The sequence below is a fragment of the Lepidochelys kempii genome, chromosome 2 (assembly GCF_965140285.1).
Source record: "Lepidochelys kempii isolate rLepKem1 chromosome 2, rLepKem1.hap1, whole genome shotgun sequence".
Classification (NCBI taxonomy): Eukaryota; Metazoa; Chordata; order Testudines; family Cheloniidae; genus Lepidochelys; species Lepidochelys kempii.
The window spans coordinates 153145740-153173142 of record NC_136381.1 but is presented as its reverse complement, the minus strand read 5'-3'; the positions used below and the strand labels follow the sequence as shown (position 1 = coordinate 153173142).

The 27403-nt window shown below is 41.5% G+C and overlaps 1 protein-coding gene across 1 annotated transcript in view; it reads right to left on the bottom strand.

Moving 5' to 3' along the window:
- Positions 1 to 27403, bottom strand: part of GALNT12 (polypeptide N-acetylgalactosaminyltransferase 12) — an 87155-nt gene that overhangs the window by 38793 nt on the left and 20959 nt on the right. Inside the window, exons 2-5 of the mRNA XM_073332463.2 lie at positions 26728 to 26897; positions 22100 to 22289; positions 16705 to 16890; positions 13558 to 13675 (exon numbers count right to left, since the gene is read on the bottom strand). Coding sequence (XP_073188564.1) covers positions 13558 to 13675; positions 16705 to 16890; positions 22100 to 22289; positions 26728 to 26897 — 664 coding nt within the window. The remainder of the gene's footprint in view (positions 1 to 13557; positions 13676 to 16704; positions 16891 to 22099; positions 22290 to 26727; positions 26898 to 27403) is intronic.

Genomic DNA, 27403 nt, shown 5'->3' with positions numbered 1-27403 from the left:
CCATGGTGCGGGCTATGGGGGTGTGAGTTCCAGCGCATAGTAAAGAGTTGTTTTGTAACGTCCTGTGTAGACCCGCCCTAGCACAAACTAAAGGGTTAGTCAGCATTAACACAGTCCAGTTTAGTGCACACTGCAACTCACACCCCTGTATTCGGCAGCATGTGGCTGTGCACACAAGCCATTAGGCTCCCTCATGTATTGAGGGCTTTAAAACTATATTTAAAGGTGGCAAATGCCAGTAACTACATTTCAGGAAGCTTATACTCTAATAAATTTGTTAGTCTCTAAGGTGCCACAAGTACTCCTGTTCTTTATTTCAGGAAGTGGGGCTTTCAGTTTTGGAAAGCTCAGTATAAGAATATCCTATGGGGGATATTATGTGGAAAAACATCTTCCTGTTATAAGTTGTCTTCCGAACTACCTTACCAGGAACACTGAATTTTATTTAGGAAGTTGTCATAAATATAAAGGGAAGGGTAAACCCCTTTGAAATCCCTCCTGGCCAGGGGAAAGCTCCTCTCACCTGTAAAGGGTTAAGAAGCTAAAGGTAACCTCGCTGGCACCTGACCAAAATGACCAATGAGGAGACAAGATACTTTCAAAAGCTGGGAGGAGGGAGAGAAACAAAGGGTCTGTGTCTGTCTGTATGCTGGTCTTTACCGGGGATAGACCAGGAATGGAGTCTTAGAACTTTTAGTAAGTAATCTAGCTAGGTATGTGTTAGATTATGATTTCTTTAAATGGCTGAGAAAAGAATTGTGCTGAATAGAATAACTATTTCTGTCTGTGTATCTTTTTTGTAACTTAAGGTTTTGCCTAGAGGGGTTCTCTATGTTTTTGAATCTAATTACCCTGTAAGATATCTACCATCCTGATTTTACAGGGGGGATTTCTTCATTTCTATTTACTTCTATTTTTTATTAAAAGTCTTCGTGTAAAAAACTGAATGCTTTTTCATTGTTCTCAGATCCAAGGGTTTGGGTCTGTGGTCACCTATGCAAATTGGTGAGGCTTTTTATCCAACATTTCCCAGGAAAGGGGGGGTGCAAGTGTTGGGAGGATTGTTCATTGTTCTTAAGATCCAAGGGTCTGGGTCTGTAGTCACCTAGGCAAATTGGTGAGGCTTTTTACCAAACCTTGTCCAGGAAGTGGGGTGCAAGGTTTTGGGAAGTATTTTGGGGGGAAGGACGCGTCCAAACAGCTCTTCCCCAGTAACCAGTATTAGTTTGGTGGTGGTAGCGGCCAGTCCAAGGACAACGGGGGGGAATATTTTGTACCTTGGGGAAGTTTTGACCTAAGCTGGTGAAGATAAGCTTAGGAGGTTTTTCATGCAGGTCCCCACATCTGTACCCTAGAGTTCAGAGTGGGGGAGGAACCTTGACAGAAGTTTTAACAGGTTTACAAATCATCATTATGTAAACAATAGAGACAAAATTATAATCATTACAACACTGAGCTTTCGTTTAGAGAAACGTTCTACATTAATACAAGCTGTCAGATCTCTCTATTTAACCAGGGGTTACCATATTCCAGAGTGAGTCTGTTTATACTACACAGGACATATTGTTTCTGGTGATTTTATCAAACTGGGTGAAACTTCTGATTACACATATTTATCAAACCAGGCTTTCCCATCAAAAATAATATTAAAAATATTGGATAGGTGTGATAGGTATCTCTTTTTTTTTTTTTTTTTTTTGCAGGACAATGTACTTTCTCTCACTATTGAACAAATAGCCAAATATCTAAGTATTTATTTGTTCTCTGTCTATTTTTCTGGATACGTAACTGGTGAATTAATTTTCGGTAACAATAAACTCCCATCTTTTTGAACTATTTCTCTAGTTTTGCTCTATTTTCCTTTTTCCTATATGTTGTTTTCCCTAAAGTTGGAAAAGACCTTCCCTTATGCCACTCTCACAGACCCATATCACTACTGAAAAATGACAAATATTTTAGCAAAAATACTAGCCAGTCAACTGGAGTCCGTTGCCTCCATTTATATAAACCCAGATCAAACTGCATTCATTAAGGACAGACAAATGTTGGACAATATTTGGAGAGTACTTGGAATCAGCCATAATTCCAGATTAAAAAAAAAACATATTTAATTTTTTATCACTTGACGCAAAGAAAGCTTTTGCACTGAAAATTCTCATCAAATTTGCTGTCCAATTTCACTCCAAAGTCTTTTGGCTTAACTGTTTAAGTTTCATCTTCTCCCCCATGGAGTAAATATTTTGAAATATTATTCTCTGTATGTTATTACTTTTACTGTACTCTCTATGTCCAATATTGTTTTTAATCAGAGTCTGTTTGACATTTTTTCAACAAGTATATTTATATTAGAAATTAGGTTTCAGAGTAGCAGCCGTGTTAGTCTCTAAGGTGCCACAATTCCTCCTTTTCTTTTTATTAGAAACTTAAACATTCTTGTTCCACTATTTCACTAAGGAAAGTAGTATTTGTTATCATTTGTGTTTTGACCAAACTTTTTAATAGACAGGCACCTGGGTACTGTGGGATACATGTTTAACTGTGATAAGTTGACAACAAATGAAACAAAGTGGCCTCTAAAGGCTCAGTCCTGCAACTGCCTACCTCTATGTATTAATGTGTACCACTAAAATATTATACAATAAGATTACAAGCAATGGACCCTAAACTCTACTGAATCAAACAAAGTACATAGGAGAGTGGAACTTCCTTCTGTCCTTCTCTGAGGAAGTCCCATTCCATTGGATCCTAAATGCCATTCCCCACTCCTCAAAAGATGGCAAAGTCTCTCCTCAAAATCACTGAGAAAAGTATTCCATCATAACAGCTTTTAAAATGACAGAAATCCCCTCTACAGTTGTAATTTTAAATGTCCCTAAAAAGAAACCCTAAAGTTACTAAGTAGTACCATTCAATTCTATCTTCTTCATTAAGGCATAATTGTACAAAATCGGTCACCCTTTTAAAGAGATTACACTTACATTACACTGCCAGATTTTTATTTCTTTAATACTGAAGACATATTTTGATCTCTATATAAACTGAGATACAAAATGAACAACTGTAAAAACTAAGTAAAGAATTCAGCATAAAAAAAACCCAGATACTAAATGGTAAACGTGGTATTAATGGGTAGAACTGGAGAAAGTTCTCCTTTCCCACCAAACCACATCCATCCAGCAGAACATAAGAGTACTTAATACATAATGTATAGCTAATGTAGAGCTGTGCACATTGATTTTTTGGTTTGTAGGCACTTTCAAAACATTTTAAAAGACATATTTTGGTTAAACAAAATGCTACATTTGACTTGAACTGTAATTTTTGATTTTTATGATTTTTTAAATAAAAAGGAAGGAAATTATTAAAAAAAAAAAGTCATTTTGAATAAAAAAAAATCAGATCAAAACAAACCACTTCAACTTTCAAGAATTTTGTTTGCTTTTTCCCTTGACATGTACAATTCAGTGAAACTGACATGAATTTAAAAAATATTTTGGTATTGCCAAATGTGCATTTTTTGCCAAAAAAAGTTTCAGCTGAAAAATTTCACTATAATATGGTATGTATGTGTCTGTCTGTTCTAGTTCTGGTTAGCACAAGGCTTTCAGTTAGAAAGCACTGGAATTTTCCACTAAAAATACTAGAATGACAGACGTTTTTCCTTCACTTTGACCATATGTAAAAAAATCATCTATACAGTAAACATTTTTCATTAAAAATGGATTTTTATATTATGAGGGAAACTATCAAATATATTAAACAAAGGAGAGAGGAAAATCACTTTCTGGCTAATCTGTTTGTTGTTGTCTCTTCTCCCATTTTTCATTAGTGGATTAAGGGATAGGCAATGTTATGATGCCACCTATTGGGAAGCAGAGAGGCAAAGCATTCTGAAACTTTGTCCTGGATGATATACGCCTCATCTAGACTCTTCCCTCCAGTGGGAGAAACAAGACAAGCAGTACACTAGATAAATAATAAAACAAGCTCACAGTGGCATACCACACAGCAAGATGGAAGGTGGAATTCAGGAGAGGAGAAAATGAGACTATGATAAAATTACCTATAAGTAATTTTACCTTCTCAAATCTCTCTCTTTTCTCCCATCCTATGACAGTGCATTAAGGGACAGAAAGTGAATATAGCAAGTACTAAACACCAGGAGGTGAGTTTACTTTTTAGTGCCACTAGCAAGACTTGTTGCCAAAGGAGGCTTTCAGAGAGCGGAGAGGTCCAGTAGATAATGACATGTAAAAGGAGTAAGGAGATAACAGGTCACTTGTCTTATACACCTTGAAAACTTATGCCTCAGTGCTCACTGATTATGAAGTGGAGATTCCTCTAGCCAAATTGCATCTGTCAAGCTCTGCACAAGACTTATCAACACGATCTGCCAGCAGATCAAGGTACGTTGCCAGCAGATCAAGGGACGTGATCATTCCCCTCTCTTCAACATTGGTGAGGCCTCATCTGGAGTACTGTGTCCAGTTTTGGGCCCTGAACTACAAGAAGGATGTGGAAAAATTGGAAAGAGTCCAATGGAGAGCAACAAAAATGATTAGGGGGCTGGAGCACATGACTTATGAGGAGAGGCTGAGGGAACTGGGATTGTTTAGTCTGCAGAAGAGAAGAATGAGGGGGGGATTTGATAGCTGCTTTCAACTATCTGAAAGTGGGTTTCAAAGTGGATGGATCCAGACTGTTCTCAGTGGTACCAGATGACAGAACAAGGAGCAATGGTCTCAAGTTGCAGTGGGGGAGGTTTAGGTTGGATATTAGGAAAAACTTTTTCACCAGAAGGGTGGTGAAGCACTGGAATGGGTTACCTAGGGAGGTGCTGGAATCATCTTCCTTTAGAGTTTTTTAAGGTCAGGCTTGACAAAGCCCTGTCTGGGATGATTTAGTTGTGGATTGGTCCTGCTTTGAGGAGGGGGTTGGACTAGATGACCTCCTGAGGTCCCTTTCAACCCTGATATTCTATGATTCTACGCTCACAATGCAGCTTCGGTCCCGTCTAGCAATGTTGTCTTTAGCTGGACCCTTGTCCTTGGTGCAACTCCCAAAACCAAAGAAATACTTTCTTCAGTTTAGAAAATTAAAGCACGAGAAAAGAGACAGACAGACAGACATGTTCTCAAGTCTTAACATCCAACACAGGCAGATTTTCTTGACCTAGGAGATATATTTGGTTTGGACCAAGATGAGAAGAACAATGGGTTTGTTCAGGTGGAAATCACTTTTCACCATGGGCATGAATTCTAGAGAACGCTGAAAAAACTCTTTCCAAAACCAGTTGGAGATACGGAGGAGAGATGATGGGCACTCAATTCACTCACTCGTCTGGCTGAAGGTACTGCAATAAGGACAGCTCCCTGAAAGGAAAGAAATCAAAGGAATCTTCCCTAAGGCTTGACTGGGGTCCCCCATCAGAATGTGCAAAATGAGGGTCAAGTCCTACGGGTGAATCACTTGATGAAAATCTTAACTGTTCTTTGAGTTCCTTTTTGAATCCCAACAGAAAGAAGTCCATGACATTCTGCCATGAGCAAAACAGAGGAGTAATGCTTAGGGTGCCACATCAAGCCACAAATATCTTCCATATACAAAAGTACAAAACGCAGAGAATTTTCTGCTGCTCATCAGTCTGTCAACTCAGTGGAGAAACCTTCTTTAAGGAAATTGATCTGCTGAACTCATACACAGCCAGCCTGAAACAATGTAAAATACCAATCCCCAAGATGATCTTGGGACCAGCTATGGGAGGACTCATTTCTAGATTTTCAGGCCTGAAAACCTAGGAGCAGCCACAGAAACAGCAAAATCAAAATTGCTGTATCTGCCTGATCTTCCTCAGCACTTTGAGCAGCAGGGAAAGCAGAGTAAAGCAGCATCCCTGTTCCCTGGCTCCAACTCCATGTGACGTATCACAAAAGAGGGCAGGGATCCAAGCTTGCAGCCCTGCTTCATGTCTTTACCTTTCTCTGCCTCTATAGAGCCATGAGTTCCAGAACTGGAGGTCTCCTTCTGCTCCCAATTCTGATAAATCCTTCTCTGAGGGGTATTTCTTCTGTCCCCAGCTGCCTTCTGTGCCCCACCCTGGGAGATCCCCCTTCTGCTTCTGTTCTTTCAGGTCCTGCCGGAATTTCTGCTGCTCTAGATTCAGCCTGTTGGAGACTGTGGTGGGCAGATTCCTGCACTCCAGTCAGGAAGATGTTAAAGACATTCTTTGGACACAATCAGCCTCAACCTGGTGCATCTGTGAGGCCTGTTGCACCTGGAGAGCAGTGGGTCCTTAAAAGGGAGGATCCAAGTCCAGTCCAGGGTGGCAATCTGAGATGAGCAGAGCTAGAACACAGGGCTCCCAGACTCCACAGAGCAGGGGCTGCTTATCAGGGAAGATGCTGAAGAGTAGAGGGACCATTTTTGTTTTGTTTTCCTTTTTAGGAACTTCAGGGTCCTTTGGACACATGGGATTAGGAGTCCAGGCCCCCTTCGCAGAGACTACTTATATTTTGCCTTGCAGGAAACCACAGGGTGAGCCTAGACCATTTTATGGGGTGCAGGGCTATTTTTGTTTGAACTGCTTTATGCCTCCCCAGAATAGGACGTCCTCCCTGAGACAAACAGCCAGAGGACCACACCTCAAACTCCAAACTGGCTCTACAGAGATACCAATATCCAGGAAAGGATATCTTGGGATAAGAGAGGAACCCAACCTCATTCAAAAGGGGCTCCCTCGAGGTACAACCTAGCAAAGGGCCCTCTGGTGTTTCCCTGCCTTCATGCAATTCTAACCATCCAGCTAGACAACTCTTGTATTCCCCATGTGAAAAATGCAATTTCTGCCTGCAGGTGACACCTTCCTCACTCCATCTTTATGCAGAGGAAGGAGTTGTGACATCAGACAATGGCTGGCCCTGACTGAGAAGGTGGGGTACTTGGCCTCAGGGTTTGGAAGATTGCCTTCCATCCTCTCCATCCAATTTGAAACAAAGCCATCAGACTTCTGTCCTTTTCTTTTTAACCCCCTTCTTCATTTTTATCCTGTCTTCTTGGTCCCTGCACTACAGAATCAGGCAGGAGAGAGCAGTAGTGAAGATTACTTTTTTCCAAAGTTAGGAGGAAAAGCAAACTGTAGAAAGACACTCCAGGCTTCAGGAGACTAATGGAACTCTCTGCCTCCTTGCTTCAGTAGATGTCACCATAAAACTGTCTATTACTTAAATCCATTGTCACAGGGTAAGAGGGGGAAAAATGAGAAATTTTGTACTTGATCCTTTTTCTTTCTCTTAGCAGCATCTCTCTGAATTCATTACGAATGGGTAAATGCCCCCACCAGCTATGGAATTTGGAGGTGATCCAATATTGTTGCTACTGGATGCTATTCAGGACTAAGCTCCACCCTCAAACTTGGCCAGGAGAAGAGTTCTTCCACAGTTGTAGAAACACTCCAGCCTTACCTTAGTGGTTTGGCAACTTGGTATAATGTATTAAATTAACCTTAACACAATATATGTCTAAGCCTCCCTTTAGAGAAAATTTTCAATTTATATTCTGTTCATTTACCAGACTACCAGGTTGGGTTGAATTCGGAGAGAAGGTGCTGACAGACATAAAATAAACTTATCAGGTATGAAAATTCTCATTTGGCTGCACAGCTTCTCTCCTCGTTCATTACTCAGGGAATGTAGTGATCAGTAAATACCAGATGTAGGAGGGAAAGGATAAGCAGAGTTTAATCATTATTGTACAGTAACAGGCAGGAATGGAAGTTCTCCCCATATAAAGCAAGAGTAGTATAAACTAAGAAATTATGTGGGAACCAACCCAGTAGCCCCTTCTTACCAAAGGATGCCTCTGCAGAGGAATGGAAACTTACTTTGCAAATCTTCCACAGAGGAGACTCAGACACTTTTCCCTCCGTGTCTAAAGGGACTGCAGTGAATTGTTTCCCAGATGCGTAGCATGCCAACTGGTGCAGAATTTTTACGTCTTGCCTGCAGCAACCTGGAGGCCGTCGGCCTTGGCATTTTGGACAGAATGAGATGAACAGGGTGCAGTTGGCATATGTACTCCATATGCTTGAAATATATCTTTAGAGCTCTAGTCCATTTATGCCACAACCTTCCAGGTGTTAGAACACAGTGATGGGAGAACTGTTTCCCAGGAATTGTGAAAAAGAGGAACTTACTTTGAAGAGAGAGATTTCTGGAGCTATAAGGATAACCCCTTCCTCAAGGCAGTGTGGTTCTTGTAGGGATGTGGGAACAAATTCTCAAACTTGCCTTTCAGAGGTAATGGGCACCAGAAAGACCAGCCACAAGCTTGTCTAATTTGTCACTATGATTAAACTTGGCATCTGATACCCAAAAGGAAGATCTGATGTGCCTGGCTATAAAATGTCACTATAGCTGGTACTCATGTTTCTACAGTGCCTGCTTACAGGACGCACACCAACCCGCCTGGAAAAACACTAGTGTAGCTGAGATCACCAGAGCTTTGAGATTATTATAATACTTGTATTACAATAAGCTATGAGAGGTTAGGGCCCCATTAGGCTGGGTATTAAACAAACACAGCTGCAGCTGCTGCCCCCAAAGAGCTTTGTTTCCCCTCACACTAGAAATGTTATTTTGACCAGATCAAGGAGTGAAATATCCTGGTTGAGTTCTGTCTGGATACCAAACTGTATGAGAGGTTAGCCACAGAATCATAGAAATATAAAGTTGGAAGGACCTCAAGAGGTTGTGAAGTCCAGCCCCCTGCCCTGAGGCAGGACCATGTAAACTTAGACCATCTCTAACAGGTGTTTGCCCAATCTGTTCTTAAAAGCCTCCAGTAACGGGGATTCCATACCCCTGCCTTGGAAGCCTACTTCAGAATTTCCAAGGGAGAATGGAGGATCCATGCTGACCTACACTTCTCTTCTGATACCCAGGCTGTTAGCTCTAAGTGTTCACAGTCTGAATGAAGGAATCTCTGCTTCAAGAGCTCTTATGTTTTCCGCAGGTACAATGTGGAGTCCTTGACTCTCTAGCAAGTGCAAAGTTCCTTCTGGGCCTTTGGACTAGGAGGAGGACCACAACTCTCCCTTTTCCTCTTTTCGTATCCTTTATGTAAACTGTCTTGAAAAGCAGCAGATTCTTCTTTACCCAGGAATTATTTCCATTGGCATGGCATGTTTACTTTACATGTTTCAGAAAGGATATCAACACTCATGCCCAATCATAAGCCAATCTCAACCAGGAAGTAGGAGGAGACTTCCTCTGCAACTATCATAATTGCTCAATATATGGTTTCTTGCACCTTCTACTGATGCAGCTGGTACTAGTCACTGTCACAGACAGAACCTGATCCATATGTTTGTGGGTTTTTCTTCTTTTTGTTTTTAAAGATACACCCTGATAGAGGTGTTGAAATAAACTAAAAGGACATATACTGTGAGATTTTGGAAATTTGTTTTCCAGGTATGCTTGCTGCCACAGAGAATATGCAAAGGTCTAGAGTGAAAGTTGGGCTGGCTTTCAGCATGCTGTATGTACTTACCTTACCTCCCCACAAAGAGGCATTCAGCTGTGATCTGAGAATGACTCCTAATTTTACGTCGCATCAAGTGCATGATTCTATGTCCTCAGAAATAATTTTTGCAGGTGCATTTTGAGAAATCCCCTCAGGGGCCAAAGCGGATGCATGGCACTAGGAATCCCAACCATTGGAGATAATTGGCTACTGAGGATCCTCAGGAAATGTTTGATGTGATGAAATTTTGGATCTTTGCACATCTTTATCATTGTGGTAAAATTACAGCCAGAGCCATGTCTGTTTTGAGCCCTGGATGAGCAATTCTCTGCATTGTGATCAAAAGCTCCTCTGGATTTTGAAGAACTGGTGGCTATGAATCCTTTCCAGCAGCTGTTCATTTCAGAATGGGTCTTTTTCTCTTGACAGAGTACTGATTGGCATGTTGTCCGTGCATGGGTATAGGTGCATAACATGCAGCCTGTGCCTTGCTGTGACTACAACCAGCCACTTAAAGCTCTAGGTTATGAGGGTGGATCAGAAGGAAGAAACTTCCTGTACAGGAAATGTGAAAGCTTGTACGCAAATGCTCTTTGTCTTTCCATAATGAGGATTTTGGTGGTTGGAAGACAGTTTTTCTAGGTTGCTTTGTAAGCTTCACTGCTCCAGATTTTTCTCTCTGTGAGGGTAATAGTCCCTTCTTGGATACCACTGGTGTTTGTAGCCAACAATAGATTGCTATGCTGGCTTCGACAGTGAGGGCTGAGGCCTCTTTGCAAGCCCAGCTACTAGTTTCTCTGATTTTCCGCCAATGGCTCCTCACCTGCAAGTTTGCACAAGATATCCATTTAGGATGAACAATGGCTATTTGTGGGTATAACATGGCTTCCTTGCAACCGCCAAGTTAGAACCATTGCTTGTCACAAATCACATCTTAACCAAGACAGAACCCAAGATGTCCCAATCCAAGCAAGGATCATTCCTTCAGACAATGAGTCACTTATTTGCCGCACAGTAGGCTTTCCTTACTAAATATATGAAAAACCTTTGGTTTGAAAGGCTATTGCTGAGGCTTTGAAATTGCTGTGCTGTGTGCCATCACTACTGTAGTCTATGAGGTCTTTTGGAAGAAAGTCCCCTTCAGATGGTGTGATTATGTCTTTCACTGGTACAGCTACTGCCGCACCTTTAGACTCCCAAAATGTATGAAATTTCTTTGTTTATGTACAAATGTGTTAGTTTAACATTTGGTTTAATCAGATGTCCCCATTTGGATCTTATGATGTCCTCAAAGGAGGCATCAATGGGAAACCATGTATCTAATAAAGCTTGAAAGGGAAGATGTTTTATTAGTATTAATGAGTTACTTGAAAGACACTGGTGTACTGTGCTGGAAAATTCCAGTAGGTGTTTGTTTTTTTGTGATGCATATGTGGTATTTCTTCTCCTGACTGTTTACAGGAGGACGGTAGTACAATGTTCACCCTGGCCTGGGGACCACGTAACAGAGGAGGGTACTGATACACATACCTCAGTTGTGAAAATGTCTGTGGGAGCTGAAAGGCTGTCTGCCTGCTCCCCCAGGGTGGTTAGCACCCCGGTAAGTGCTGTAGGAGCAACCTAGTACCACTCAGGGCTTTCTTCAGTCAGTCAGGATCATCTGATCATGAGAAGGGAATTCTCACTTGCCTCCCTGTAATCCCATGAAGGTGCAGCTTTGTGGGGAGTGGAATTGGCAAGTGCCTCTGGTCTGGGCACAGACTGCCTGCTGCTCATAAGGCCTGTGTGCAGAGCCAGCCTTGAAGCAGGGGAGAGGTGGAGAAAGGGAGGCCCCTGTCCCTGGCAGAGCGAGGGCTGGCTGATGATCACAAGGCACAAATCCCATTCCACTGCTGCCTGACTCTTAGCCCGTCCCCAGCAGAGTGAGGGTCCCTGGGCTGGGAGCCAGCCAGGCACAATTCCCCGTAGGCTGCAGCCTGAAGCAGGGCTGTACAGTGGGGACAGGCTTCTTCACATGCCCAGACGTGCTGCAAGGGGGTGGGGAGCAGTGAGCATGGTACAGAGCCTTGTGAGACGGCATCTGTGTAAGAGAAAAGCCCCAGCAAACACACTCTCAGTGGGAGAAGGTAAAGGAGAAGGGGTTAAACTCCTGATTATCACTGCAACAATATTTATTATTGCCTTGCGAAGGACACATTTGCTTTTGCCTTTTGGGAATCTCCAGGGTTTGCAGCACTTACCCTGAGTGTCATGAAACTCCCCCAATTCGTAGTGGGAGGAAGGGGAGCTGGGTAGGAGCCCTGCTACTTTCCCCAAGGAGCGGAGGACCCTCTTCAGTATCTGGATCAGGGTTTTTCCACCTCCAGCCCAGCTCTTTTGTAGGACTTGCCCACTAAGCTGGCCAGATAGCTTTCTCTTTGTCCTTAGGTTCTTTTCCCAAAGCTCAGAAACCCCAAGTGGGCTTTTGTGCTTTGAAGTCATGACTTCACAGAGCAGGGTGGGGACCTAGCATGCCAGTCTGACTCCGAGCCCCTGGCCCTGGGAACAGGCAGGGCATATTTCACCCCTGGCAGAGCCTGTAAGTGCTCCCTCACATTAGATTTAAGCCAGGTGTTTGCAGGACAGCTCAGCCATGCCTGAGTGGGGCCAGAGGAGGCTGGCAGGAGGGTGCTGCAGTGACACATCCAGGTGGTTGAAACCTAATCTAGGGGTGGAGGAAACCGAAGAGGAAGACTAAGTCACCACTGCACAAAAATGAATAAAAATAAAAAGGTTTTCAAAGAAAATAGGAGAAACTGCACCACCAACTTGTTCCATCACCAGAAGCAGAATATCTGGTGGCCTAAACTGAAGGGTGGAGCTTAGTTCTGGAGGCTCCAGCAACAATAATGGACCACCTCCAGATTCCACAGGCGGCGGGCATTAACCCATGAGTAATCAATTCTGAGACAAGCTGTGCAACAAAAAAGAGTGATTTACCACAGAGATATCAATATTGCCAGAAGTCTTTTCTGGTGATGAGCAAAAACAATAAAATCCCAAGTACCCAGTTCTGAAGCCCACACAAGCTGATAATGTGACCTTAAGTTGGACTACAAGTTAACAATGCACCTCTAGCAAGAGGAGGACCACACGGGCTAAAGCATGAACAGCCAGTGCTCACTTGGAAAACTGCAGCAGTACCAGTAATCACAGAAAAAGTAGAGGACAAGAAGCCCCTTTGCCATCAAAATGTGTTGGCCTGTATCTCCTCCCTCCTTCTGTACCAAGAACCCTTCCCACTCTAGCATAGCCACCTACCTTGATTATTCTCCGAATGCTACCCCTGGAGAGACTAGCCAGACCCACTCACCCGTGAGATGCTACTACTTCATGCATGGCAGTTCTCCCATCTCTGAACTGCATAACCATCACCTGTTGCACAGTACACTGCTTTGTGGGTGCTCTTTAAGAGAGCCCTCTTGGTAGTGACCCCAATTTATTGCGATGGAGGTATGTAGATCATCCCTTTTCACCATCTTTGCAAGGGGTTTGCTGTTGATGCCCCCAGCCTATTCCTAAAGTCAAACTGGGTAAAGCTTTGAAGGAGCACGGTCTGGCCTCTGCTCTATCAATAGCTGCTGTATCTTTCTCTCCTCCCACCTTCCCTCTCACTCCAACCACTATAGAAGTTCCAGGTATGGGTCAATATAGCTATAAACTTCTCTCTTTCCTCCCATCCTCTCTCCTTACTTCACAGTCCACCAAAGGCAAATTTCAAAGATGGCCATCATCCCACTTCTCAAAATTTCACACTGACTTTCTCAATAAAAGTACATTTCTGCACATTTTGCTTCCAAAATGACCACTGTGGGGGTAAGTATAATTTCTGGAGCATAAGAATGATGTAAACAAACTCTTGGAAATCTCTGTGCAAATACTGCCACGTTTACAGAGCTCTATGTTAAGCCTACCTCCCTGTGCAGAAGATGTAAAGAAGCAAGTGTAAGATAAAGCCAGTTTTTACCTTCCAACAAAATTGCTGATTGTTTCACTTACCCTAAATGAGAATTCAAGGTTTTCTCCTCCCCATACTTCCATTCCTGTGTCATAAGAGCCAAGATAGTCAAAATATTTCTTGCTGACAGCAAACAATCCACCAGCCATGGTTGGAGACCTATGCAAGAGAAAAATCATTCTGGATTGGGTGTGGGGAAGGGGGAGGAATCTACACATACATCTACTATTTTCTTAATTGTTCTCTAGTTACAAAGCAACAATAGACAACACATCAGGTAAGTATCCTAATGATATAATACTTAAGCATTAAGAATGGACTTGCAAAAAAAATTCTGGGAAAGTAAATATAACATTAAGATAAAGCAAGGTATATTTTAGTGTCACCACAGGACACAGTTGCTTTGTAATGAATGAAAATACATGCCTCTTGCCTTCAACAAAATAAGGGCTTAATCTTGCTCCCACTTAAGTCAATGACAAAACTCTCAGACTTCAATGGATTAAGCCCCTAAAGTGGGTATAACCCTTGAAAGGATATGCTCTCAAGTGTTTTTTTTAAATTTGTTGACAGTGCCTAACTAATGTAACTGGAGAGGCCAAAATGTGACATAAATAGCCATTTTGACAGATTCTGAGTCAAGAAGTCTGCCAAGGAAATCTAAGTCTGTTGTTTCCAGTGGAGCAATGCTATCTACATAGAATGTATATAATTTTGTCTATAAATTGTTTTCAGCTGTGGGAAGAGTTGGCCCTTTTAAAGCAGCAAATACATATATTGCTGTCAGGACTATATTCTTCTTGCACATAACAAATTTAATTAGGTTGTGATCACTACACCCAGGCTACTACTACATTTTTAGCGTAGTGATCAATTCACATTAATAAGTCAAAATGAGGTCAAACAGGCAACCCATTGCAGCAGCACGTTCTCTGCCCTGTAGCTGCATGCTGTTCCGGTGGAGCAAGGTGAGGCAGAAAAGACAGAAGAACCTCCACCAGCAGCCAACTCTCCTGCCTCACTCCAGCACTTGTCCCCCCACAAACAGAAGCCAGTTCCCCCACCCAACACTATTGCTCCCTCAGCTAACTATATACCCTTATCCAAGTTCCATAATCCCCAGAGCCTTGTATTATCTCTTAGCAGCAGCCCCATAAGCCCAAACATTTCCTACTCAGTACCCGAAAACTACCCATTTTTTACCACGATAAAAAATAATCTTACAAACTTTTGTGGCCAAAGGATCTTGTGACTTAGTGAGCTGTGGAATACGTATGTTTAAACTATTTTTGGGGGTTGTGAACCAAAATATGTTGAGAAGTACTGCACTACTGTCTTAGTTTCTCCGTCTTTAAAAAATAATGGTCTCATCTCTCAGAGGAGATAAATTCTTTAATGTTTGTGAGGCACTCAGATATTCTGGTGACAAGAGCCCTAAAAAGCCTAGGAAGAAATGAATAATTCTGTATTTGATGAAGGCTTTGGAGGATAGGTTGTAAATAAAGGCAGGGGCCTCTAATTAAATGCTGAGGATACAAATACTGTTCCTGGAGCATAGTATCCACTGCTGAACTGGAGACGCCTCCAAGGTGGAGGGCAGCAGCCACCCAGCAACACGCAGGATGTTATACAACTGCAGGGATCAGTGGCCATTTAGTACAATCACACTGGGCAAACCCTATCTCTTCCAAAAAATGCATCATGAGCTCAAATTGAAGATATGTTTGTTGTATGGGATGTTTGTTTAAAGTCTTATCTAAAACTTCCACACAGAATTCTGTGGGCCAGATCCTCAGCTGGTGTAAAACACTGTAGCTAACTGAAGTTTGTGGAGCTATGCTAGTTTACATCAACTGAGGATCTGGTCCAATTTAGCTTGAGAATAAAGGGAGAACCATCACTATCTAGATTTGAACCTGTAGATACAGCCTGATCTTGCAGAATTACTTCTTTCCATATGAGCTGACGTAGCCTTCCTCAAGAAAAGCCTTCTCCAGTAGCTCCATGTTCGTTGGCCTATGCTAACCACATACAATTAATCATTTATTTCTGCCAACACTCCCCAGCTTTACTTAATAGATTATCATAACCTCTTCCTCTTACGTCTTCCGTTGCCTGTGATACATTTCATACATAGTGTCATTACTCCTCACTGCTTTTGCTGTCTCCTCCTAAGGACAGTATCCTTCCCATTTTAGCTTCTCATTTAGGACCCATTATTACAACCCTTATGTATACCTATGTGAGTATGTCCCATTTACTTAAATGAGACTACTTGATGGAGTAAGGACTCACTAATGAATAGTTGCACTCATCAGCCCGTAGGCCCTGATTCTGCCACCATCATTCATGTGGAGTCGTAGCTACTCTGAGTAAACCCACCAGTGTTAATAGGCAAGGCCTAAAAAATGTATACGAAACCTACTAGCCCAAGGACCAAGACTGCTTGTCAGGCCATAATACACCAGTGCCCTAAGCAGCATGCACCCTCTTGCTCTGTCTCCTCCAGAGCTGTGTCTCTGAAAACACAGAAAGACATCACTGCATTGGTTTACATTTTTCATATTGGGATTTTTTTTTAATTTTATTTTAAATATCATCAAAAGCTGAGATTCTGAACAAACTGATGACACTCACACAGGAAATATTCCTACTCACTCTTGATTAATGGATTTTTCCAGCTCTCTTAATAGGACAATAAGCTGCTAATATATGAATTAGGCTGCCTGTTTCAGTACTATCAAACCTTATGATTTCATTTTAACTATTGCCTCTTGCCTGTTTGCCAAGCTTCTTATTTGTGTGCATAAATCGTCACTTGCTATTCTCTCCAAGTCTCCTTTCCTTATCTTTTTCAAGTGTTCTTCTGGTATTCCATTAGATTTAGCATTAAACCTATTTTATATGGCAAGAAAGGCTTCCTGAGTAAAAGCATTCATGACAATTTACATAGCAAAGGTAATGCAGATTTCTTTTTTAAAAGCAAAATTTTGCCAAAAGCATGGTGACTGGAACTACATTAAAAAAAGAAAGAACAATTTTTTTAAAACTCTATATTTTCAGTTTCAGTGTTGAATGCTAAGTGCTCAGTTATACAAATTATTTTATTTACCTTCAGCTGAAGTTAAAATTTGTAAATTTTATAAAATTTGACATTTAAAATGAAGATACATCAAAATAATATTCACCTGATTACATCAGTTTTGGATCTTCTTTTTTTTTGCTCCCTCTCTGGGATAACATGCCAAGTGAAGACCAGTCTCCAGTCAAACCCTCCAATCTGTGGTTCCCCAGCATTTCCCAAGTACTCGAATGTATTCCATTCAATCACATCAATCACAGGACACACAACTGCTGACTCATCTTCCCCAATTCTAAATTATTTTAGAAAGAAAAAAAGTTATTTTTGTTGATACTAGCAGAAACTAGAAATGGCAGGTATAAAGAAAGGGTTTATTAATACAAAAGTAAAGTTTTTACTCCCATTTTACATATATTGGGATACAAGTAATGAACAGTTACTTACCATAGGTGTGGTTCTTTGAGATATTGTAGTCAGTGTGGATCCCACTGTAGGTGCACCTGTGCCTCATGCACACAAGACCAGAGGTTTTTTTGTTAACCGTGTCCATCGGGGCTGCACTTGGGCCCTGTGTCTCCTAGTGCTTCTATATATAGTGCCCTACCAAATTCACGGTCCATTATGGTCAATCTCATGGCCAGAGGATTTGAAAACTGGTAAATTTCACACAGTGTTGTAACTGTGGGGGTCCCAACCCAAAAGGGGATTGTGCGGGGTCACAAACCTGTTGTGGGAGGGGGTCCACAGGATTGCCACCCTCACTTCTGTGCTGCCTTCAGAGCTGGACTCCTGCTTCCGGCAGCTGCAGGAGGTTTCCGGAGGTGGGTCTGAGCTCCCCACGCCCAAGAGCGGCTGTGCAGCGTATGGACAAGTCCTGTTCCTCCCCTGCCCAACTGGAGCTAGGAGCCCCCTGGCTGGGGCACTCGTTGAAGCAGCGCAGCAGGGGAATCAGATTTCATGGGAAAGGGCTTATTTCATGGTCCATGATGCGTTTATCATGGCTGTGAAACTGGTAGGGCCCTATGTATATGAGAGCATAAAAGGCGGGGTGGCTCCCTCAGTTCCCTCACAACCCAAAGCCCGTGTCACCGAAGATTCCTAAAAGCAGGAATGGAGGGTGTTCTGTGTGACCCACACAGACTACAACATCACAAGAAAAATAGTTACTGTAGGGTACCTGTTGCTTCCTTGAATATGTGCCAGTGGGCATCTCTGTAGGTGACAGACAAGCTGTATCCTCCCTGAATTGTGGAAGTGAGGGATTTCGGCTGTATCTGTCAACAAGTGACTGAAGCACTACTCTCCTGAATTTGGCATCCAACCTGGCTGCCATGTCAAGTGCAGAATGTCTACCAAAAGTTAGTGGCTTGCTTCACTTAGCTGCTTTGCAGACCTCAGAGATGGTACAAAGGGCTGGCATTAGGGGTACAGCAAGCAGGGCAATTGCCTAGGACCGCACACCACAGGGGGCCCCATGCAGTGGGGCTTGGGCTTCAGAAACGTTGCAGAAATCCAATGTGTGAGCAGATAAAGAAGGCAGGGTAGGAGCCCAGTGCTTAGCTTCTGCCCTGGGCTCCAGCGAGTCTAACACCATTCACATCCCTGAAGGAGAGTGCCTTGATGTTCAGTGAGAGAGCCTGACCATTATAGCAGATTTTTATTCTCTGAGGTGAGACAGCTTGGTCTGTCGATGTGTCCCATTTCTTCAGGCCAGGGTCAAATCTAAAGGGTGCATCACTGGAGCTGGGGTTGGTGCTGAAGGAGTTGCTGCATTGTAGGTTGCTGCTTCTCCCCAGGCCTTGATACCCTGCATGGCTTGGTGGATTCCTCTCCGGAGACTTAGCAGTGTTTGTCCTTATGGGAGGACACTGCACTCCTTCTTGAGCTTCTGCCTCCATGTTTGGAGTGGCCCTCTCAGGACCTGACTTCAGCTGCTACTGAGACCTGCTGGATCTTTCCTCAGCATCATCTTCTCCATGCTAGTCTTAGGCATCACCTGCTTGCTCAGTGTGGTGCTGGATCATGCTGGCTTGTCCACCAGCAGGATTCCAGAGCTCATTTCCTTAGGGTCTGAGGAGACCTTCATGGACTGTGCCAGCAGATGGTGATTAAGCCTTGTGTTTCGTGACTTACGCATTCTAGCAGAGGAAGACAAGCACACCAAGCATCTTCTCTGAATGTGCAATTCCCCCAGGCAAATAGAGACACCTACTGTGCCCATCCTTCAGAGGGATTAGTCCATCGCTGGATGCACAGGGTTTGAAGCCTGAAGATTTTGAGTCTGCCATGAGAAGGAGCTCTGTACAAAGATGTATGTATGGGAGGCAGAGTCTGAATAATAGACTTGAGTCCTAATGGGTTGCATCAGTTCATGGTGGTCCAATACAGTAGATCAGAAGTGGCTCCAAAAACTTTAGAAAGTTTTGAAGTTTAGCCTGAGTGAAGAACTAGCAGGCAGAACAGAGGGATGAAGCCACCCAGCCCTTTATATGGACACATAGAATCATAGAATCATAGAATATCAGGGTTGGAAGGGACCCCAGAAGGTCACCTAGTCCAACCCCCTGCTCAAAGCAGGACCAATTCCCAGCTCATATGGGAGTATGAGGAAGCACAGGATGCATGCACAGCCCTGATGGACACTGCTTATCAAAACAGCTCTGTTTTCATGTACATGATGAGAGGCATGTGCACTTACAGTGGGATCCACACATAACTTGAAGAAACACTGAACATTTTTCCATCCAATCATAGAAATATTTTGCTGTATATTTAAAAAAAAAAAAGGTACCTGTCACACAGGTGTAATTACAAAGGAAAGCACATAAACAAACAAACAAACAAAAAATAAAAAAAATCTGCTTTTTCTGCAAACTAAGACTGAACCAGATCACCCAAAGTATATTCAGTACACAAGTAAGAAACAGTTAATTTATGTTCCATCCTCAACAAAAGGGATCCAGATTCTGAGATCACCCGAATAGGCTGATTTGTATAGAGCTGTATGGAAGGCAATTCACTACATTTTCAGTAAAGAAAATCAGACTATTCATCCAAAGTCCTTCCTAAGACTGCCACCTTCTGGCCTACCTAAACTACTTACAGAATACCTCTTCCTAGGTCAGGTTATTTCTTCAATCGCTTGGTATTAAAATCCTGATTCTTTTAATCACCTTTTCTTGCTGTTTCCCATTTAATCTGGTACAATTAATCTAATATATCTGGAATTTACCATACATGGTCCTGTCCCAGAGGTTAAATTTAGGGGAAACAAATCAGACAGGTTGTTTGTAACGGGTCAATTAAAAAAAATATCAGTGAGTTTGTGGGAAGCCGTCAAACATGCCTAAGGAATTTAGGAGCTTGTTTCCATTGAAAATCAATGTGATGCATGCTCCCACACCCCTTCGGGTAAGGCAATTTTGGAAATATCACTTGTGTTTTTTGTAAAGTTGTACTTTTTGGCCCCTTCTTCAAAGTCCACTGTACTCAATGGGAGTCTTTCTAGTGACTTTAAATGGGTGAGGATCATGTCCTTTAGCCTCAGCAAGAGCTGGTGCCTTTGGGAAGGGTTAAATATAGTCTCCTATCTTCAATACAACCTTCGTAAAGTCTGTTGCAGGCATTGTAAATATTTGCAAGTGTAGCTCTGGCATTAGAAGGGGTCTGGATGTGGCTTTGAGAGCAGAAAGAAGAAAAAAGGTATGGCATTGTTTACAGACCCTGAGAGAAGCTAACCTCTGCTGTGGGCACATCTATGGCTCCATTCGCATTAGGAAAAATGTATTAAAAAAGGTAGATTGTGTAGTATATGGATGCAGCTGCAATAGTATTACAAATGGTTTAATGTAATGTAGATGCGGTATTCCATGATTTGTTCTGTTAAATGAAGGCTTGGATTCTGCATCATTCTGTGATGGAAGTGGCATATGTGTCAAATGACAGCTGTAAATCAAAGCATCACTGAGTATACAGGACTCAAATCATCATGGGTACACACAACCTTAATTCAGTCCCTTTGGAAACTCTTCTGCATAGTGCCTGACCCAGCCCTTTTTATTCCATATGTATATGGAAAGGATAGATTGCTTGAAAACTAGGAAGGCAAGGTCTTCTTTGCCCTTATTTCCAACTCGCGTATGTGTATCTTGCACTGAGATTAGTGAACCTCTGTCTAGAACTGAATATCTCTAGAACTGTTCCTTGGTCCCTTACCAGGCTGACAATGTGGTCACCAACAGAGCTGTGAAAATAAATTATTTTTTGATTCATTGGCAGGTCCAAACAATTGAAAAAAAAATCATTTGAGGTTGGACACTTCTAGACTTTTCTATTAATAGCAAAGGGTTAGATTCACAAGGCAACTTCAATGCCAGTAGCATTCACAGAATGGAGGAGGAGAAGTCACAGTGGTAGTGCTCCCTCCTATATTTCATAGCCTAGTGGTTAGGGCACTCACCTGGGATGTGGGAGACCCAGGTTTGATTCCCTGATCTGGAGCAGGGACTTGAGCCCAGTCTGTCCCTCCCAGGTGAATGCCCTAATCCTTGGTCTATAGCAATGGTGGGCAACCTGCGGCCTGTCAGGGTAATCCATTGGCGGGCCGCCAGACAATTTGTTTACATTTGCACAGTCGCCTGCAGCTCCCAGTGACTGAGGTTCGCTATTCCTGGCCAATGGGAGCTGAGGGAAGCAGCGCGGGACACAGGGGCATGCTGGCTGCCGCTTCCCACAGCTCCCATTGGCTGGGAGTGGTGAACCGCAGCCACTGGGAGCTGCGGGTGGCCATGCAAATGTAAACAAACTGTCTGTTGGCCCGCCAGTGGATTATCCTGATAGGCCATGTGCGGCCTGAGGGCCCCAGGTTGCCCACCACTGCTCTATAGTGTGCAAGAGGTAACACCACTGCCAGCTCCTCCAATTTGTGAATGCAAGTCCCCTTGTAAATCTACCCTGAAAGGCTGAAACTGTTCACTGTGAAAACATTGAAACTCACCATTTTGACATTTCTGAATTTTATCCCCTTTTTTCCCCAACAGAAATAAGCTGCCAAAATTGACACAAATTTGCAATATGTTTGGCCAACCCGAATATGCATTTTTCAGTGAAAAAAGCTGTGGCCAAAAAACGTTACCCAGTTCTAATCACAAACACCAAATTAGGTGAAAAGTTTGGGGTTCCACATAAAACGTTGTTCCCTCTTCCTGGCAACAATCCTTCATTCCTTTAGGAAGAAGGAAATTGGATCTTCGAACCTCTAATTCCACTAAGCTATTAATCTGTTCTTGAGTGAAACAAAATTTGCTGTTAAATAAATTGAATATTTACCATTCTCTTGCACTTCAAATAGCAAATACTTGAATTCTCTCAGAAATCACATTGTGGCAACTATTGGTTAACGATGATATTTTCAATACCTCTACAAAACACAGGAATTTAACAGATGACTCTTTTTTCTCAAGTTTATAATAAAAAAACACGCACATTTGGTATAACTTTACCTTTCCAGTAATGGTTCAAGCCACCCTTCATGACACTCACAGTGGCAATCAAGAAATGTCAAAACATCTCCTTTCGCAAGAGAAGCTCCCAGAAGTCGAGCTCGAACCAGTCCCTCTCTTTTATTTGCGCGAATAAGACGTACCTTGCGTAAACCAGCCACATAGTTTTCCAAAGGTTTCTTTAAATGGTCTGTTACAAAGAAGTTGAACAGATCATTGTAAAATTATTGTACATAGTAGGTTATAAAAATAGTATTTAAAGCACTGTTGTAATACACTGATAACAGTGCTGTGCGATTTGGCCTGTAGCCCTTCTCCCAATCCTGGCATGTCCCCTATACCTGGACAGGGCAAGGGAACCGGCGATATAAAACTAGGGTGCACAAAAATCATGATATCTTGTTAAAAATAAATTTTATTTAAATTACATGTTGCTAGTTCTTAGCTTTCTTCCTTTCTAACAGCCTTTAATTGCTAACTTGGATGATTTATGCTTGTTTCTTTAAATTAGTTTTCTAATTGTTAGCAGCATTTTCAATTTTATATAGATTTTTTTACTAAGAAGTTTCACACTTAAAATGGCCATTTATGCTTTAAAAAATAAGTTATGGGCCCAATACAGTAACATCCTTATTGTGAGACCACCACAAACTCCAATACAAAATTGATAAACAAATAGCCCATATTACATTTGCAACCAACACCTTCCAACATATTGAACTTCCACAAGTCAAGAAAACTGAAATGCTTTGCCTGTGCTGTTCTCCTTCATTAGGGTTTGCAGTCTGAAGTCAGGATGTTTGCTCTTAAATCACACAGTGCTTTTGAAAATACCACTTTTTAGGAGCCTAATCCTATTTTGAACATTTTGGCCTGTGTGTACAAAAAATTCACAATAACTTTGTTCATGTATTGAAAGTTTAAACAGCTTTTCTTTATTAACTCTGAAACAATTTTCTTTTGAAGTGACAAAGATTTTATGCCACTAATAGTAATGTTTTTTAATAAAATACAATTTAGATCCTGATGCTGCGAAGTTAGCACTTGCTTAACTTATGGACAAGCTGTCCGACTGAAATCAAGGGGGAATACTCACGTGAGTACCTATTGAAGCGTTTGGAGGGTGAGGGCCTTAATTTTCAATATTTTTGGTTTTTACAAAGCCTCAACTTGATCTAAAATCAATTATTTAAAACCAACCAGCCAACCAAAACCACCAAATGATTGAAATTATTATTTAAAATTGTTCCATCTTGTGTTAGAGCAGCTGTACCAGTTTTACACCAGTCAAAGATTTCTCTATGTCTTGGGAAAGGCTCAGCTGCAAGTTTGAGGGAGCTGGTTGCACTGCTCCCATGGTGCAAAGGGGACTTTGACAGGACCAAAGATCCTGACCCCAATTGATCCCAATTGAAAGGTGTACGTGTGTAGTTGGTATATACCATTTTTTGAAAAATGCACTCTTTTCAAGTGTGGTTCTACTCTGAAGAGTGCCTATTTAAAAAAAGGTACCCAACATATCTACTCCAGGTGAGACTGAGTTCTTCAGGTCACAGACTACGGCTTTTTATGGAGTATACATTTTGCCTAGCACAATAAGGCCCCAATAATCTGGGGGATGTCCAGGCACTATTGTAAAGAAATGCTCAGAGAATATACATCTCATTTGCACCTAAAAGTTTATGTTGAGAGAATTCTGAGACAACGTAAATTCATTTTAAGTAGCCTTATAAGAGCAAGGCGAAAACATTTATTTGGAGAGGCAAGAAAAGATATTATTTTAGAAAAGAAGGAGGGTGTGCACTAAAAAATCTTTACTCTGCAATGCTGAGGGTTGGAAATGTCTTTACAACTATAACCCTCAGGTGTAAATTAAATGTGCCCAGGGGCTGCTGTTTTTGCCGTGTAAAAGAGGAGCTCTGTATAAAACACTAAAGCAGGCACAGACCAGAACTCAATGTAGAAAACACTCAGAATTACCCGGGGTGATCCTGAGCTGCTGAGCACTCTGAGTGACTTGCTTCTGATAGCAGGTTTTTGAACTGCGAAAACAAAATTCATGTGGTATACAGCGGAGCTCTCCAATTGTTCATGGGGTTGTGTTGGGAGGTCTTGATCAAGAAGCTGAAAGTCGTTTCAGGCAGACTAATATGCATAAAAATCCAGGCTCCCTCCCTGATGTTCATTTGGAATGAGTTGAAAGATGCAATCCACTGCAATATCAAGATTATCAGTTGAAACTGTAAAAATGCAATTACACTTTTATTCCAGTGTTTGTGTGCAATATGCCTGACTAGGTACAATGCCTGTGTGTCATCAGGACACTATAACCAGTAAATGGTTACTGCTCCATACATATTCAAAGTGGACTTTCTGGGTTTTTCAGAGAGATGACAAACAAAAATCAGAGCAGGCATTTTGGAAAACCCCACTAAAAAGGCATAATTCCTGTACACACTCTTAGCAGTCCCTTAAATAATTTTAGCTGCTGAAAATGCGATCTGGAAGTGAATGGACTTGGAGATATGTTTTTCTTTTAAAAAAAAGTACAATAGCAGAATCGTCCCATTTGCATGTATAATAGTACAATATTTCAGTAATCAGTCTTCTATCTGTAAACATTTTGGTGAAAGTTTAGGAAGGGGCTGAAAAGCAGACCAATTTATCTGTGAAAAGGAGACTGTCCTAAAAAAGAATATTAGGTTTGTATTGATTTAATCATTTTGCTCCAACAGTGAGATAGGCTTAATTTTAAATCTCCACCCCTCTGCCCCGTCCCTTTCCCCCTCTGCTCCTGTTGCCATGTCCTGTCTCTGTCCCTCTCACACAGCTCCTGTTCCTGTCCCCCTCTTTGCCTCTCCTTTACATTTGAATCAGTTAGCTTCTTCCTCCTCCTCTTCCACATTGCCTGGCTGCTGGGGAGCCCACTGAGAGTCCAGAAAAGAGTCTCCTGGCTCTCACTTCTACTGCCTGGCCACATGACAGCTAGGAGGATCAATTGCAGGAGAATTCTTGCTCAGGCTCTGCATCCCTGGGATGGAGTATGCTCAAATGCTCCATGAGAATGGACTATCACAGTTAGTTCAGCAATTAGGAGCAGGGGTTCTGGAACAATTTTTATATTGCGGTGCTAAGAGCCATTGAACCAAACTGTAAACCATGTGTATAATGGAAATCACTTCAAGCCAGCACCCCCAGTACCCCTAGTTCCAGCACCTATGATTAGGAGCTGTGCGGTGACTGATCATGCAGGGAACCATTCCCTGAAGTACATATTTATATTTTCCAATCTTTATGTTGCATTAGTGTGGTCATTTAAGATATTTACAGTATTTTTATTACACATTCAAAAATAAATACCAGTAAGTTGTGGACAATAGCTTACTATATTGCATATGTTGAAACATAAAATGTATATTTCAAAATATATACATTTAAAGTAGTTTTTTAAAAGTTGTTTTAAGATACACAAACTGTGATAGATATCCTTTTTTATTAAGTACATCACAATTAAAAAAATCGTTGAGTAATACTTCTGAATCTAGATGCGCTAATATAATAGAAAAATATTCAGAAATAAGTTGTGGCAGAAAAGAGCAGAACTTTGTAGAAACTGAAAAGACCAGTGGCTTAAATGCATCACTCATTTGTGTATAAAATTTTACATCCATTCTACAATCCTTCACTGTACGCCATATCAATTAACAGTGCAGGGAAATGAAGTAGAGGTTTTAAAAAAGGGAAAAGTAAGAATTTCGAACAAGTTATGTTAGTAGAAGAATGTTCTTGATAATTAATTTTTCAGAATTTTCCATACTTCCCCCCTCATGTGGACTTTGGACAGAAGTATTGCCATCCACTATCTTCCTTGTACTCTACAAATATAACCCTTACTTTTAATAAACTATTCCACAGGAGTATGAAAAATATACCTAATTCTTCCACATACATTCAAAGTGATATTTTAGAATGAAAGAACTGTAAACATGCATTATATATATATTAGCAATATCTCTCAAAATCCTGAAAGCTTTTAAAAGATAAGTAGCAATTAAAAAAAAAAGATATCCCCGATCAGTAAGCCATTTCTTTCATATAACAATATTTGCAAATAGCCAGAGTATAAGGATCTTACATTATGAGTGGCAAACAAAACTACACCAAATATTTTTATGACACATATTTCTAGCTGCTATCTATCTTACCTGGGTCCCCACTACTGTAGCATATGAGTGCCTCACAATCTTCAATGTCTTTATCCTCATAACTACTTTGTGAGGTACAGATGGGGAACTGAGGCCTACAGAGATTAAAGGGACTTGCCCACAGTCACATAGGAAGCCTGCAGTGGACCAGGGAATTGAATCCAGATCTCTGAAGTCTCAAATTAGCACTATAGACATTAGACTGTTCCTCCTCTCAACTTGCTGAACAAGACACTGAATTTGACAGCCCACCAGCATGGCAAAGTAAAATCGATTTCAAGCTACAGCATGGCTAAACAGAACAACTGCAAAATGTTAGTGAGCCGTTACCATATTAGTATACTTTCTTCTCCTGCAGACTTTTACTTCACCCACCTTGTATGTCTGAGAAGAGTACAGTTATTTATACAATGAAATACCTACCTTTGTCACTATAATCATCCACCAGGATAACTTCTTCCAGCAGAATATCTGGGGATGTCTCAAGAACACTATGAACTGTTCGCAGAAGTGTTGACCAAGCCTCATTATAAAAAGCTATTACAACTGAGGTTTTTGGCAGGTTATGATAATCGTATTTCTTCTCTTTGCACCTGTAAATAAGGGGACCCAAATTAGTAAAAGTGTGAAATTATCTGTAAATTTTCAGAAAACAGTTTTAAAATGAAGACTGCATATAGTGCTTACTAATTTTTTTTTTAGCAAGAACACATCAAAGATATAAAGGAACAATGAGGGAGGTCATGTAATGTGCTTAGTGAGGTAGCTATTATTCAGGGGGAGTGTAACTTCTTCAGTTTTACATTTATATTTCGAAAATATCCAAACATCTAAAAAGACATGGGAAGATGTCTCTGGCTCATTCACATGCAATCTTTGTCCCATCAGAAGACGACTTCACATTAAAGAAGAATGCTTCAATGGGGAAAATGCTGGAGCCTCCAGCTCACCACAGGAAGACACACCCAATGAGGAAACTGCAGCAACTAAGATCTGCTATTATTTTTCACCTAAGTTACTGATAACTTAATTTTTCTCCTGGAGGCTAACTTTGCAAAGCTAGAAAACAAAGTGGAAGTTCTCAACAGCAAAATTGCTA